Source organism: Pelophylax lessonae (assembly GCF_965119305.1).
Source record: "Pelophylax lessonae genome assembly, chromosome: 4".
Classification (NCBI taxonomy): Eukaryota; Metazoa; Chordata; class Amphibia; order Anura; family Ranidae; genus Pelophylax; species Pelophylax lessonae.
In genome coordinates this window covers 446,105,021-446,122,090 of record NC_138771.1, presented here as the reverse complement: position 1 = coordinate 446,122,090, position 17,070 = coordinate 446,105,021, and the positions used below count along the sequence as shown (strand labels likewise).

The 17,070-nt window shown below is 41.3% G+C and overlaps 1 protein-coding gene across 2 annotated transcripts in view; it reads left to right on the top strand.

The window, feature by feature from the left end:
- RNF130 (ring finger protein 130) overlaps positions 1 to 15,484 on the top strand; it is a 552,973-nt gene extending 537,489 nt beyond the window's left edge. For both annotated transcript variants that reach the window (XM_082253136.1, XM_082253138.1), the window contains one exon: positions 15,020 to 15,484. In XM_082253136.1, coding sequence (XP_082109262.1) covers positions 15,020 to 15,129 — 110 coding nt within the window. In that variant the 3' untranslated portion in view covers positions 15,130 to 15,484. The remainder of the gene's footprint in view (positions 1 to 15,019) is intronic.
- The last annotated feature ends 1,586 nt before the right edge of the window (positions 15,485 to 17,070 follow it).

Here is a 17,070-nt window from a genome sequence, read left to right as displayed (position 1 = left end):
TTTAATAAAATATCCATGAGGTAATGCATGGATGATTTCCTATAGGGAGTATCTGACCAAAAGTGACATATTTGTTGCAGGGGATGCCTGAAATCTGACTTGTATCTTAGTGCAGACTTCTGGGAGAATCAGTGTGCCAATCACACAAGCAGAAAAGGATGTTTCTGGGGGACGGGGTGTGTACAGAAAACCTCCAGGTAGCCATATTGCATTGCATTTTACAGAAAATTACAGAGCTGCAAATTGAAAAGGAAAGGTCATTTTTAATAACATTAAATTACAATATAACTTGAGTTGCAATTGTGCGCACGATATTACATTTTTTTAATTTATTTTTTTCCCACAAAAGTGGAGTTACCCTTTCAATTTGAAGCAGTGGCTACCGGACTAAAGATCAGTAAATAACCTTTTATATAAATATGCTGCATCTAACTTTAGCAGGAAAGCCACACTTCTAGAATTGTATTTAACATTTATTTATTATAGGTACTTATATTGCGCTATCAATTTTGCAAAACGCTTTTGTACATTCACATAAGTCCCTGCCCTCAAGGAGCTTACAATCTAAGGTCCCTAACTCACACTCATATATAGACATACAAGGGCCAATTTAGACAGGAGCCAATTAACATACCAGCATGTCTTTGGAGTGTGGGAGGAAACTGGACTACTCAAGGGAAACCCAAACATGTACAGGGAGAACATGCAAACTCCAGGCAGGTAGTGCCGTGGTTGAGATTCGAACCGACGACCCTAGTGCTGATAGGCAGGGGTGCTTATCACTTAGCCATTGTGCTGCCCCTTAACATATCACAAACTACTGTTGTTTACTAATGTTCTGAGTTATGTTTCACTATTGCTGTGTTAACTATTTCTAAATGAAAATCCATAAAACCTTTTTGTAAAAGAAAATTAATCCATAAGAATATAAGCATTTCTTGGTGAAATACTTTTACGTGCTCTGTTGGCTCCCTTTGTGTAATCAGACATGGTAATTCGTGTTGACATGTCCACTTTAGCAGAATATCTAATACTGTAGGAGGATCTCCAGCTCTACACACAGGATTCATTATTTCAGCTGCGGTTATTATTATCAGGTTGTGTAATGTGAGGTTAATGGCACAACAGAGCAATCTCGAGCTTTGCTCTTCAGACCAAAAGACCAAAGAGCTCCATTAAGATCCTGATCAAATCAGCTGCTGATGGAAGAGAAACCCAATCTCCTCAAACCGTGTTCAATGTAACGAGAGACCCCTCAGTGGGATTAAAAGTCCACTTATTACCGCTTGACATGTTATATCCTGCACTGATGATTGTTATCTTGCTGACTGTATATTGCAAACATTGAACATTGCTTTTACATGATTGTGAAGGGAATAACAAGATCTTGATCATCAGGTATGGTCATGGAAAGGTTTGGGTGCCCCTTTTGGCATTGCATGTTTAGTGTATTTTCCAAGTTAAATGTTAAGTTGGTAGTTCATTCCACTTTTTTTTAATTTTGAGGGTCCCCCAGATGGGTTATGCCACAGCATATTATGGCAGACTCACCTGTCAAACTGTACCATCCAGCGCTGTGCTGCTATCGATCTGGTTGGCCCCAAGGGCTTCCATCTTCACTTGGTCATTCTTTAGGGTTCCATGTCTTCAGCTGTTTGAATAGCTGGGCCACAATGACGTCACACCCGCATTGTGGCACAGATCTGGGGCCATAAATGTTCTCTGAGCTCCGCATAAGCCGCTCAGTGTGCATGACGGCTGCCAGGCTTAAGGGAGCATTTATGACGAAAAAGACCAATCAGGGTCTCTTCTGTCATAAATACCCTGCCTGTCAGCAAGTTTTGCAAAAATAAAGTTTACTACTGCTTTATGCTGAACCCTAAACAAACTCCTATTATACCGAAATACCGCATGCAAACTGCTTGTCTTCTATGAAGCGTATTACATTTTTCCAAAATGGCTACTTTATTCATAGGGCAGCCTTGCTGCTAATAAATGGCAGCTGCTTCTGGACCCATAGCTTCAGGGGCCAACCAGGCTGCTAACTTCCCAAACTTGCCATACAAAAAAAGTAGCATTTCTATTTTCCTGTCCCCCCCACACTCCCATTCATAGGGCAGGACATTTTGCAAAAATTAAGTTTATTACCGCTATAAGCTGAACTCCAGGCAAACTGTTAAACACACATTTGAAAATACATTTACGTTTTTGGTTGTAACATGACAAAATGTGGAAAATATCAAGGGGTATGAATAGTTTTTCAAAGCACTGTATGCAGAAGCTCTTACCTGCTAAGTGATTTAGAATAGACATGTAAAAAGGAATCGGAAGACTGATGAGCTCTTATCTCTGCCATTCTGTTTTTTCCTTCTGTTTTTAGGACTGCACTGCAGTACACCTGACTAATGCTGGCCATACACGTACAGAATTTCGGCCGTTTGCAGACTGAACGATTATTCTTCGGTCGAAAGCGAATTGGCCACTAACTTACAGAATCAACTCTTTTAGACCCCGTTCACACTGGGGCGAACTGTCAGGCGACCTGGTCGCCTGACAGGTCGCCGTAGGTCGCCTACCACAGAGAAGCTGTGGACCCGTTCTAATAGGAGCGACACAAGTCGCTCCGACTTAGAAAAAGGGTCCGGAGCGTCTTTGGGGCGACTCGGAGCGACCTGCATTGACTTCAATGATATGAAGTCCGTGCCGGCCGCTCCGAGGTCGCGGTGCGAGCTGCGCACCGCGACCTGTGAGGTTGCTCCGGCAAGTAGCGTCGCCCCAGTGTGAACGGGGTCTTACATAATCGTTTTCATGATCATAATGATCGTTTGATAACATGCACAAAATGAGTCATAATATTATTTTCGTTTCAATTATACCATACACAAAAACTTTCGTAGAAACGATAAAACTTTTCGCTATGGATCCATCGACATTAGCTGGGCACACGTTCAAAATCGTCAGTAAACTTGTGTTCACTAACGGCTCGATTTTCGAACGCTCTTTCCTAAAACGACCGTTTTCGGCCGAAATTCTGTGCGTGTATGGCCAGCATAACTCCTTATGATGCCCTCTCACAGTATGAGCTCTGCTGTACAGAGGACTACAAAAGACTGATAAAATTCTAGTACTTTGAGTGCTTGCAATAGAACAAATACAAGTAATGACTGGGAGCAGAAAATATCACAATACGAGGTATACCTCACTCATGATTCTGGCCAGTGATAAGTTCATTCAACTAAAATTCCTTCACATAATTTACTACACCTCCCAAAGAATACACCACACTAGTCTTCATATCACAGTTTCTTGTAACCATGCAAATTTGAGGATGGGACCTTCATACCTATGGTCTGGAGCTACCCAATCATTCAGTCCTACTGGTTCCTGGTCATTTCTAAGCTAGCTGCTGTCCTGGGAACTCGATTGGGCTTGGACCTACTTATCCTCCTACTGGCATTCACAATGACCCTATTATACCTAAATACCGCAAATTGCTTGTCTTCTATGCAGTGGATTATGTCAGATGGGATTTGTTTCTTAAATGGCTACTCTATTCATAGAGCAGCCTTGCTTCTCATAGAATGCAGCTGCTTCTAGACCCATAGAATCAGGGGCCAACAAGACTGCCAACTTCCCAAACTTATACAAGTAGTATTTCTATTTTCTTACCCCCTTTGCCCCTTTTTCAGATTCTAGCAGTTTTTTAAGGACTGATTTTGGTGAAATATCCAGTTTTAAACATAACCCCTTGGTGGCTTTACAGGGACGGTCACAAGGTTCTTATATGGTCCTTAGTGGTACCAGTTTGATTTCTGAACCAGCATCCTGTAGTGAGTTACACCTTAGCAGGGTTCAATGCAGTTTTGAGAGATGGTTTACAGACGCTTAGGAATGCTGTGGGAGCACACAACTGGCACATTTCTGGCACTCTTCTGTACCCGGACATGGTCACAGGGGTGCCACAGGTAGGCATATGGTGCTTGCATGTTTTGGCACTTTCCTGGCTCTGACTAGCACATGTAGCAATAGAGTACTATATATACTTTGCAGTACTATATATACTTTGCACTATCACCAAATCTACAAAATGTATACTTTTTTTTTTATATAGCTATGTTTATTGGCTGGCAGTGTTTCGATCAGCTGAGCACTATATGCATGTATACCTGACCACATAACACAGTGGCTCTCAACCTAACTCTCAGGGACCCATACACAGGTCCTGTATTTCAGATGTCTTACACAATCACTGGTGTACATAAATTACATTATAATCAATCAATAAAGCTTTGCAGTTACCGTGAGTCATAGAGGGAGCCATTGGTGACCTCTCCCGAAAATAACTATTCACCAGACTGTAATCTGATCCATCCATGGATTTAAAGCAGAACATCACTCTCTCAATCCATGTCAACTATTTGTAATCCTTATGCTACTGGCCATAGGTGTGCACAGCCTATTGCATTAGGGTGTGCTCCTTAAAGCTCAAACACCTATGCCTGTGCATGTTTATATACAGTTGTGCTCATAAGTTTACATACCCTGGCAGAATTTGATTTCTTGGCCATTTTTCAGAGAATATGAGAATATGAATGATAACACAAAAACTTTTCTGAGAAGATAAAGAGCCTCATCCACAAATACCACAAAGGACTTCAAGCTGTCATTGATGTTAAAGGGGGCAATACACGGTATTAAGAACTGGGGTATGTAAACTTTTGATCAGGGTCATTTGGGTAGTTCCTGTTGTCATTATGATTTAAAAAGAGTAAACACAGTTGATTGATATTTTTTGATAACTTACTGCATTCATCTTGCCATCAAATCTGTCCAAATTTCCTGTGCCTTTGTAGCTCGCACATCCCCAAAACATCAGCGATTCACCTCCGTGTTTCACAGTAGGAATGGTGAACATCATAGGCCTTGTTGACTCCTCTCCAAATGTAGAGTTTATGGTTGTGGCCAAAAAGCTCAATTTTGGTATCATCACTCCAAATGACTTTGTGCCAGAAGATTTGAGGCTTGTCTCTGTGCTGTTTGGCGTATTGTAAGCGGATACTTTGTGGCATTTGCGTAGTAATGGCTTTCTTCTGGCGACTCGACCATGCAGTACATCTTTCTTCAAGTATTTCCTTATTGTGCATCTTGAAACAGCCACACCACATGTTTTCAGAGAGTCCTGTATTTCACCTGAAGTTATTTGTGGGTTTTGTTTTGCATCCCAAACAGTTTTTCTGGCAGTTGTGGCCGAAATTTTAGTTGGTCTACCTAACCGTGGTTTGGTTTCAACAAAACCCCTAATTTTCCACTTCTTGATTAGAGTTTGAACACTGCTGATTGGCATTCTCAATTCCTTGGATATCTTTTTATATCCCTTTCCTGTTTTATACAGTTCCACTACCTTTTCCCGCAGATCCTTTGACAATTTGCTTTCCCCACGACTCAGAATCCAGAAACATCAGTGCAGCACTGGATGAAAAATGCAAGGGTCTGTCAGGAGTCCAGAAACTCATTGACCTTTTATACACACACACTAATTACAAGCAAACAGATCACAGGTGAGGATGGTTACCTTTAATAGCCATTCAAACCCCTTTGTGTCAACTTGTGTACATGTTATCGGGCCAAAATCACCAGGGTATGTAAACTTTTGATCAGGGTCATTTGTGTAGTTTCTGTTGTCATTATGATTTAAAAAGGGTAAACACAGTTGATTGATAATAAATGGCTTCAGCCAAACACTAACCATTAGAGGTAGAACAATTTTTTGTGTTATGATCCATATTTTCTGAAAAATGGCCAAGAAATCATAAATTCTACCAAGGTATGTGAACTTATGAGCACAACTGTATATACTGACGGTGTCAGTAGGGCAGAGATTGGTGTCAGTAGTTTTTATTATTCTATTTTTTATTATTTTTTACAATTTTATTATTTTAATTTTTTACAATCTTTTTAGGAGCCCTGTTAGAGGGTTTTGGTGAAATAGCAGGGGTTTAAACAGGGGGAATCTGCACCACACAGTTATTAGGATGTGATTACCCTGTGTGCACGCCTATGCTGCTGGCATTAGTAAATAGATAGGAAAGTATATCATGTTTACTTATTTTACACTTTTTTTTTACATTTCTTCAGTTACTCCCTGGTTTCCAGGCCTAGGCAAACTGTCATACTTTCCAGAAGTCTTTAGGAGGGGAGGAGGGGTTTTCTCAGCTAAGCACACCCTCTTGCCTGCATGCCTGAGCTAGGGACAGATGGATTCCAAGAAGAAAATGCTACATGAATCATCTTACCTTTCTCAAGATGGTCACAGGCAGAAATGCTAGGGGGGGGTTTCTAGGTGATTTCTCAGCAAAATAAAGCATGGAGACAATGATGGATTGGGCGAGTGTGCCTTGAATATTAAAATTAGATAAATATTATTTTCGGATGTGGTGCTCAGATGAGGTGTAGTTGCACTTTAGATGGAAATGGAGTTCCGACTACAGGCTGACTTGCTTGGTTTGCAGTCTTGTTTCGGTCATGAACAACTAATCATATTAGTCAATGACATGCTGTATTCTTTTAGCGCAGACTTCCTCTAAAACAAAGAAAATAGCTTATTGGGCCCGTGTACCCTAAATAAAAATAATTTTATGTGATGATTAAAAAAAATCATTATATGCAGTATTCTGATTAAAATACCTAAAGCCCCGGTTCACACTACTGCGTGTGCGGGGTTCGCATGTCATGTCGGAGCGCACTGCTCCGACATGACATGCGATCAGCTGTGCGGTGCGAGTTTAGCCATACAGTTTGTATGGCTAAATTCGCATCGCACCCGCAGCAAACACGCACAGGAGGCATTTTTGCTGCCGCATCAGGATCGGATCGCACAGCGGTTCACACTTGTGCGATCCGATCCTGTGCGAACTGCACGATCGCACTGCGATATGCGATCAAACTGGGGGTGTCGTTAAGATTACATTGACACCCCCAGCGGATCGCATATGGCAGTGTGAACTGCCGGGGGTGCGTGTGCGATGCGGGAACAGGCTGCGAATTCGCAGCCTTCCCGCATCGCATCAGTGTGAACCAAGCCTAAGACATTCCTTCCCCAGTTGTCATTGCTGTCACTGGTAGGGGAAGCAGAGATACAGCAGGTATTTTTCACATTTTTTATATGAACTTCCCCCCCCCCCCCCCCAAAATGTAAAAACAAAATTTTTTTATCGTTTTAGGCCAATTTGTTTTCTGCTACATATTTTTGGTAAATAAAATCACAATAAGCGTATTTTGATTGGTTTGCTCAAAAGTTATTGCGTTTACTAACTAAGGGAAAGATTTCTGTCGTTTTTGGTGGGTTTTTTTTAAGGAGTAATGGCGGCGATCTGCGATTTTTTTTTTTTTGCGGGACTGCGACATTGCGGCGGACAGATCGGACCCTTGACTGACATTTTTGACACTTTTTGGGTTACCAGTGACATTTCTACAGTAATCAGTGCTATAAATATGCACTGTTACTGTAAAATTACACTGGCAGTGAAGGGGTTAACTTTTTTTGAGAGGGAGGGGTGGTGTGTGTCCCTAGGGGCGTGATTCTAATTGTGATTGGCTGTGGCTTGAGGTGTAGGAACAGTGATCAACGGTTCTACATAGTAGAACCGTATGATCACTGTTTCTACACAGGGGAGAATGACAGGCGGCTTGTTTACATCAGCCGCCTGCCTTTCTCCCTCTCCACCGACGATCGCGAGTGACCGGCGGACGATCGGGTTCTCCAGTCACACGCGCGGGGGGGGTCCGTGACCGCGCGGGAGTGGGAGCGCACCTCCGGCGGCGCGCGCTCGCTCCTGAAACCCTCACAGGCTAGCGACGTAGACCTATGTCGCTCTGCCTGTGAGGGGCTGACTGCCGCAGTAAATATACTGTGAGCAGTCGGCAAGTGGTTAAGGGGGGAATAGTATAGAGTACGGAAATATCAACGGAGATTTAAAAAAAAAAAAGAGTTGTATAGTTTTTTAGATACAAAAATCCAAGCGAACAAGAAAATGATACAGTACATATGGATTAAAAATATGGATTAAAAATCCAGGTGGTTCAAATGCATAAGTGACCAACGTTTATGTCCACTATCCACAGATGGGGACATCGAAAGACCCAACACGTTTTGAAGTAAAGTGTATGTTTATTCATCAGGGGTCAATGAACATAGTACAGTACATAGTTACATCTACAATCTATAAAGCATTGCCATTAGCTTCAAGTATGAAACGGATGTACAATATAACATTTTATAAATATAATATCATCTACAGCTTCCTGGTTTTTGTTGTTATACTTTAGGGATGTGGGCACTCTTAGTTTTTCCACCAGATGGCCTATTATATTCAAGTATCCCATTCCTTCCATGACAGTCATGCTAATGCAGAGGCTTCACAACATAAATCGGACATAAAAGTATGCCTATCAGGGGTTCTGACTTGATTTGCTGTGGAGTCATTGATGTAGAAGGTATACAAGCCAAAGGACCAATAGCCAGGGAACTGGCATCTCCACAATGCAGTTGGTAATGGCAGCCTATGTATTTCTCTTATAACAACAAAAAAACAGTGGAAAGCTCTGCAGGCGTGTTCTATATTAGCATGTAGCTGTCTGCTCTCCAAACCAGGTCAGGGAGGATAATGGAAGCTAATTTTTAGCTCATTATACAACAATGGAGAGCTTAGCCTTATGCTTTTTGTATCCAGTGCAATTTCATGTTGTTGTTATTGTTCTGTAATCCGCATAATAGCATTTAGATATCAAGTGGCCTACGGAGAGAGAGAGAGAAAAAGGGATAAAACTACAAATTGAATCATGTCATTGTGGTGAATTGAAACAGATGGTGCAGCATGGAGCCGTCTTCTCATAATCAGGATGACCTCTGTATGTGCATCGTACAGCATCGTAGTGGTCTGGAACACTGACCTGTAATACAGTATTGCAGGGGGGAGGGGGGGAGGTAGGTTTTTCCAGCAAAGGAAGCTTTAATGGATTCTGAAAATGTCAAATTAAATCAGAACTACACTGTATCTGAGCACCACAAAGCAAAAATGCTATTCAATTTATTTTTTAATATTCAACGCTAACTCCATTCTTGTCCCCATGCTTTTTTTAATTGAAAAAATCACTTTGAAAAACGCCCCCCTAGCATTTCTTGTCACAGCCATCAAGGACAGATTACTCATGTAGCATTTACTTCCTGGAATCCATCTGTCCTTAGCTCAGACATGAATGCAGTAGAGTATCCTTAGCTGAGAAAACCACTACTCCCCTCCTGAAGGCTCATGGGATGTATGACATTTGCCCAGGCCAGAAAGTAACTGAAAAAATGTTTAAAAAAAAAAACAAGTATATATGATATATTTTTTTATCTCTTTACCAATGCTAGCAGCATAAGGATGCAAAATAGTCAATGTTGATTGAAAGGGTGAAGTTCTTTGTTAAAAATATATTCTATGTAAATGCAATCACTAAAATCTAATATAAGCTTTTATTTCAAAAGTGGTTTTCTGCTAGTTTTTTAATGTGCAGCTGTCATCATGGCCGGATCTGGAGGGGTGCAGGGGTGGCTGCGCCCCCCCCCCCCAGATTTCAGTTGCTCCCCCCAATCCAATATTTCTTATAATGACCTTTGAACTCTGCCTCGCTTACTACTGACCCCTGAAATCTGCCTCACTACTGACCCCTGAACTCTGTCTCACTACTGACCCCCTGAACTCTGCCTCACGTACTACTGACCCTTGAACTCTGCCTCACGTACTACTGACCCTTGAACTCTGCCTCATTTACTACTGACCCCTAAACTCTGCCTCACTTGCTACTGACCCCTAAACTCTGCCTCTTTTGCTACTGACCCCTGAACTCTGCCTCACTTACTACTGACCCCTGAACTCTGCCTCACTTACTACTGACCCCTGAACTCTGCCTCACTTACTACTGACCCCTGAACTCTGCCTCACTTACTACTGACCCCTGAACTCTGTCTCACTTACTACTGACCCCTGAACTCTGCATCATGTACTATTGACCCTTGAATTCTACCTCACTTACTACTAACCACCTGAACCATGCTTCATCTACTATGGATCGCTGAACTCTACCTCAATTATTACTGACCCCCTGAACTATGCTTCATCTACTATGGATCGATGAACTATGATTCATCTACTATGGATCGCTAAACTCTACCTCACTTACTACTGACCCCTGAACTATGCCTCATCTACTACAGATCTCTGAACTCTGCCTCACTTACAACTGACCCACTGAACTATGCCTCATCTACTAATCTCTGAACTCTGCCTCACTTACTACTTACCCCTGAACTATGCCTCCTCTACTACGTTTCTCTGAACTCTGCCTCACTTACTACTTACCCCTGAACTCTGCCTCCTCTACTACGTATCTCTGAACTCTGCCTCACTTACTACTTACCCCTGAACTATGATTCATCTACTATGGATTGCTGAACTTTACCTCACTACTGACCCCTGAACTATGCCTCATCTACTACAGATCTCTGAACTCTGCCTCACTTACAACTGACCCACTGAACTATGCCTCATCTACTAATCTCTGAACTCTGCCTCACTTACTACTTACCCCTGAACTATGCCTCCTCTACTATGTATCTCTGAACTCTGCCTCACTTACTACTTACCCCTGAACAATGCCTCCTCTACTACGTATCTCTGAACTCTGCCTCACTTACTACTTACCCCGAACTATGATTCATCTACTATGGATTGCTGAACTTTACCTCACTACTGACCCCTGAACTATGCTTCATCTACTATGGATCGCTGAACTTTACCTCACTTACTACTTACCCCTGAACTATGCCTCACTTACTACTGACCCCCTGAACTATGCCTCATCTACTACAGATCTCTCAACTCTGCCTCACTTACTACTGGACCTTTGCATCCCTTACTACTGAATCCCTGCACTCTATTACCCATTAATCCATGGGCAGTATTCAGTGTAGTGAAAGCCACACCCCAGAAGCTTTCACTTTCTTTTTCACAGGTAGGAGAGCCCAACTTAGGATCTTGCACACGGGCCCACTGTGTTGAGCAAACAGCCTAATAGCCAGGCTTACTTAGCATGTTCAATGGGCACCATCTTGTGTCACTCTTGCAATTTGAGAGAGCTGAGCTGAAGCTGCCGACCAATCCACCAGGAAAAAAATATATATATCAACAGCCCTGAGTGTGTAGGTGGCAGTTCTGACCTGTGAGGTTACATGGTCAGAACAGCAGCGCAGCTGCAGTATTAAGCTACACGCTTTTTCTGTAGTTGTATGCAAATAAATTTGATCTCAGCTATGTGCTGTGAGAGGTGGAGGAGATCTGCTAACTGTGCCAAGGCTCTGTGCAGTTAAGGAATGGGAGAGGGAGCTCTGGTGAGTGCCCTGCCAACACTGATTCCTGTCCTCTGCCCTGCCAGTAGTGACCCCTGTACACTGCCCTGCTACCCCCTGCTCAGTGCAATCCTGTTTTCCTCCCCCCAGCTCCTATGCAGCTGAAAATAGAGGGAATGTGATAATTGGTAAAAAAAAAAAAAGGGGAAGAAAAGTGTTTTCTTTTTTTTTTAAATCATTATACAGATGGTTTACCTTTCATTTCTATTTTAGACTAAGTTGTTTTGCAAGGTGAGGATTTACATACACTTTAAGTGAATCGGCTTATAAAAATATAATATTAGCGTTCTTAGTCCAGAAAGGAATAAATTGTCCTGCTGTTATTTTTTTAATTGTGCGCTTATTATATGTGAAGCCACTGTATACCAGCTCCTGTTTTGTACGTTGTAATTGTGCACCATCTAGTGTCTGAAAATGGAAAAAGCATGCATATGGATGTAGTATCACTATTATTCATACTATTACAGTCAGTAGTTGTATTTTCATGCATATTTTATTATTATAAAGAACCATTTGAGTCATGCCAAAAGTGTGTGTAGATTTATATTATACCAATATTTTCTGTAGCAAAAAAAATAAAATAGGGGAGTGTGAAAGGTTTAAAAATGGGGTTATAGTATTTGAAAAACAAAACCTACAAAAGAGCTTACAATCTAAAATGTTTAGTCATAAATGTTGGGTATAAGGTATTCAGATCTCTGTAACATTACTCCAGATAGTGAACTCACACCATTAAAGTGTATCTGACAAAAGCAAAAAAAAATCAAAGCAGTAAACCTGAGAAAATACAGTATGGTATATTTATTTAAATTGTGTTGTATGGAAATATTGTCGACTTGCTTTTGAAGGTGTAGGCTCCCAAGCTGTCATCCATGATAGTGGCATCTTCCATACGTCTATCCTTGTTCCCTTTAAAGGTATCACACTGCCCGGTGTAGTAATTTTCCATTTTTCCCGATGGGATTTGTAATATTCTCTCAGTATAAATGAAATGCTTAAAGTGAACCTTCCAAAAACTTGGAAGAATTGAACTAAACATATGGTGATATGTTGTCTTTAATAAAAACTGCATGTCAAAGTTTTTGCAATACATGAACTTTAAAGTTTTATAGTGAATCAAGAGTATGAAAGAGTGTCGGGTACTAATTACAGTTTTAGACTGACTGTAAAACATTGCAGTTCCTATAAAATTATTTTAGGTCCTATCTTCTCAACTCACGTGCTTTAGACTTTTTATGCTTGTGAACACTTTAAATCCTCAATATCTGGAAAAAAATAAGCTTATTACATATATCAGGGAAGACATGATGTCCCTTTTTAGTTAGAACTATTTGTACACCTCCCCTCGAGTGTTTCCTTAAGCTATCACATTTGTCCTTACTGTCTAAGATGTGGTTGGTTACGCTGGGTAGCATTATCTAACCAATGGACACTATTCTGTACTACTACTCCTGGACCTTTCTGCTGCCTTCGATACGGTTGACCACCCCCTCCTCCTAAAAAAATAAACACCACGCCTTTGGTCTCCATGACTGTTCTCTTCACTGGTTCTCTTCCTACTTATCCAACCACACCTTTAGCGTTACTTACAATTCTACAACCTCCTCTCCCCTTCCTTTCTCTGTTGGGATCACCCAAGGTTCTGTTTTCGGACCTCTCCTATTTTCAATCTACACCTCCTCTCTGGGTCAGCTGATAGCCTCCCATGGCTTCCAATACCATCTCTATGCTGAAGATGCCCAAATCTATTTATGCACCCCTCAGCTCACTCCCTCAGTCTCCTCACGTATCACTAATTTACTAACAGATATATCGGTCTGGATGTCACACCACTTCTTTAAACTCAATCTACCCTTCCCCTAATCTCTCTGTCAAAATCAATGGCACAACTATCAGCCCATCTCCGCATACCAAGGTCCTAGGTACAGTCCTGGACTCTGGACTCTCCTTCAAGCCCCACATCCAATCACTGTCAAAATCTTGCCGCCTCAACCTCCGCAACATCTCTAAAATACACCCCTTTCTAACCAATGACACATCAAAGCTCATAGTTCACTTCCTGGTCATCTCTCGCCTTGACTACTGTAATTCCCTTCTCATTGGCTTACCTCTACATAGGCTACCCCCCTTCAATCCATCATGAATGCTGCTGTCCGATTCATCCACCTTACCAATTGCTCAGTGTCTGCTACTCCTCTCTGTCAATCCCTCCATTTGCTTCCGCTCACCCAATTAATTAAATTCAAAATACTAACAACAACTTGCAAAGCCATCCACAATTTAGCCCCCAGCTAGATCACTAGTCTAGTTTCAAAATACCAACCTAATCGCTCTCTTCGTTCCTCTCAAAACATCCTGCTCTCTAGATCCCTCGTCACCTCCTCCCATGCTTGCCTCCAGGGCTTTTCCAGAGCCTCTCCAATCCTATGGAACTCCTTACCCCAATTTGTCTGATTTATCTCCTACTCTATTGGCTTTTAGATGATCCCTGAAAACCCTCCTCTTCAGAGTAGCCTATCCTACCCACAACTAACAACTGTACTTCCATTTTCTCCATCAGCTCATCCCCCACAGTTATTGCGTTTTGTTTCACTTGACCCTCCTTTCTAGATTGTAAGCTCTAAAGAGCAGGGCCTTCTAATTCCTCCTGTATTGAATTGTATTGTACCTGTATTGTCTTCCCTCATATTGTAAAGCGCTGCACAAACTGTTGGCGCTATATAAATCCTGTATAGTAATAATAATAATCTATCCTACATTATGTGGTTATAGAGACAATGACATGTAGGCAAGCCCAATATTCCTGTAAGGTGAAATGTGACTAAGGAAAGCAGACTGTATTAGTGGTTTTATTGATGATATCTTGACATTAATCCATTCTCCTTGTTCCTTCTCCAGGTCAGCCTGGATACTAGTGTGGGTAAAAACAAGGTTGCCACTTTCAACCAGGACAACTTTATGCTGTAAAAGCTTTAAATAATGCTCAGTACAGCCCAGCTATCTCAAAAGCCTAGATGGTAGGAATTTTTTACTTCAAGGAAAGGTATCCATAAATCAAACATTCATTCATGATCCAGCAACCATCAAAGTGCTCCTCAAACATGTATGCTTAACTCCGCTGATCTCTTGGGTTGCAGAAACTTTTTTGGAGACCTGGCATAACCCTCTGTAAAAGAAAACCTGTACAAAGAAAATATTGAGGCTGTGACAGCTGGTCTCCTTCTGGTTGCCGGACATGTTGATCCGGTGGCTTCAGTATTTTGAGCATTGTCCAGGAACAAGTATGCAGGTCATCAGCTATGACTTCTCAACTTTCTAATCTGCATTTTTGTTCCATATCAGTGACTCAGAAAGTTAGCAACAATGGGAAGGAGAGCTGTGGGAGATAAGACCCCTCCTTACTATGTATAGGGACCCCAGTCAAAAATACCTTTTAATCATTTGGAATTCTCCTTTCAAACTAATAGCAGATAAGATATAGTGTATATTATGTTTTTATTCGTTACTGTTTTTTTTTTTACATGTTAAGGGTGATCATACATTGCGATCTAACCGTCTGTGTTTTTATTACAGGTAGCCTCTTCTTTCATCGAAATTCGCTGTCCCCACGGAGCATTGGCTACGAAACAGAGCTATCGACTATTGAACCCTCTCTTGACATCTATGACGAGAACAAAACCTGAGCCATCTTCTTCACCAGCCATTTTATTCGCAGCCCCTCTACCTCTTCCTGTATTTCCTTACGCCCTATCTAATCTCCCCATTGTACGTTAACTCGTGCTGCCCTGTCGTGTGTCTGTGTCTGAACTAAAGAATCGAACAATACAAAGCACAGTATCCCGTCCCCTCCCGCCAATGGAACAAGCTGCTGCATCGTAGACTGCGAGCACTGGAGGAAGCACAAAGGAGGAAAAGGTAGCCAAGTGCTGTCCACTTCTATATCTTCTGCTATCAGTGTGTCAGAACTCCTAAGGAATACCTTTAGTGATATTTTTTATTACAGTAGACCAGAAACTGCTGCCAAACTTCTGATTTAAGGGCCCATGGTTGTCTACATGTCTCATTACTTGCTATCGGTGGATTAAAAAAAAAAAAAAAAAAACATTCATACAGCAGATATTGTTCCATGTCTGCCACGCATTTTCCTTCTTGAGGGCTAATCCTTGTTTGCCTTTGGAGTGTTCTCGACTTATGGAGACAAAGACTTTCTCCTAGCCACAGACTTGCTTCTCCATTCATGTCATACAATGGTTATAGCTACTTCTTGGACATAAGGGGTAAAGGAACATTGGTCTTAATATCTACTATGCTTTTCTGGTTGTCATATTGGTGACAAACATTGTATGTAAGCACAAAATTAAAAAATAAAAAAAAAATTAAAAAAATGATATCGTCTATTAACATTACACTTGGAAAGAAAAGTATACCAAGTGGGCATCTCAAATTTCAGTAGATGCTGGATTTGCCTCTATATTAGGGTTGAACACATACATCTATTTCTAGGCGTCAAGGCAATATTGCACTGTGAATATCATTTAATTAAACCAGAAGACATTCCAGCACTGAGAAAGGTTTTGGTGTAAATACTTTTTTGGGGTTATCATAGTGCAGCCCTTCCCCTCACCATTGTGATGCAGTTTAGAATTACACAGTACAAGATAGGAGCCCCTAAATGTTTTTGAACAGGGCCACCATGCTACATGCAATAGCTTTTCTACATTACTGGTGGTCTTCTGTAGGTTTAGTTGTTAATAGGGCACCGATATTTATATACATGACTTCTGGGCATTGCATCTAGTTGTCCTAGTAAACTAGGACTCTACTCATGAAACATGTCTACTTGTCCTGGGCTTGACTTATGGCTATGCTCAAGAATGAAAAGTGTGCCAACATAGAAAAATCTAATATCCCAAAGTAATTTATCCGCTTTTAACTGTCTTTTTGGTTTAAAGGTAAACATGCTGGCTGCTTCTAGTAACAAAAAATTTTTCTTTTATAGCACTTGTCATATATCCGCAACCTACCAACCATTTGGCAAAATACACCTCCTGAAAAAATGTTACTGCAATATTATAGATGATCACTGATGTTAAATCACATGAAGGATTAGGTTCTTCAAAGCCTGCAAGCAACAGCCAATAAACTAGGAAAGTATTACAAATGTAAATACATACTGGTTTGTCATAGAAATCCCTTTTCCAACTGCCTGGCCTGTATGGGGCTGGCAAGGCTTTTACATCACTTGATTTTTCAGCTTTGTGGGCTCAATCCACTAAATGTAAAATAATGCAGCAAAAAATTGCTCTAAAAAATGCATTTTGCAAAACAATTATCAATTTATCGAAAAACACTCTTTAAATACCATATGCATTACATGTTTTATTTCACGTTAATTTTCTCTTCCGTTCATTGACACGCAGCTCCTTATTCTTCACCATAGGGTTATGCTGCCCTCTACAGGAGTAAGACTAGGCAAACGACACAAAAGCTTGGCTATGCCCCGTGGGCTGTCCTAAACCAGCATAATCCCCCTCTCTGCTTAGAGATACTCAGTTTTTGTTTGCCTAGTTCAGGAGTAGGACAAGGTCGCATACCACTGAGTCTCGGCCTGAGTCGCAGCTTTC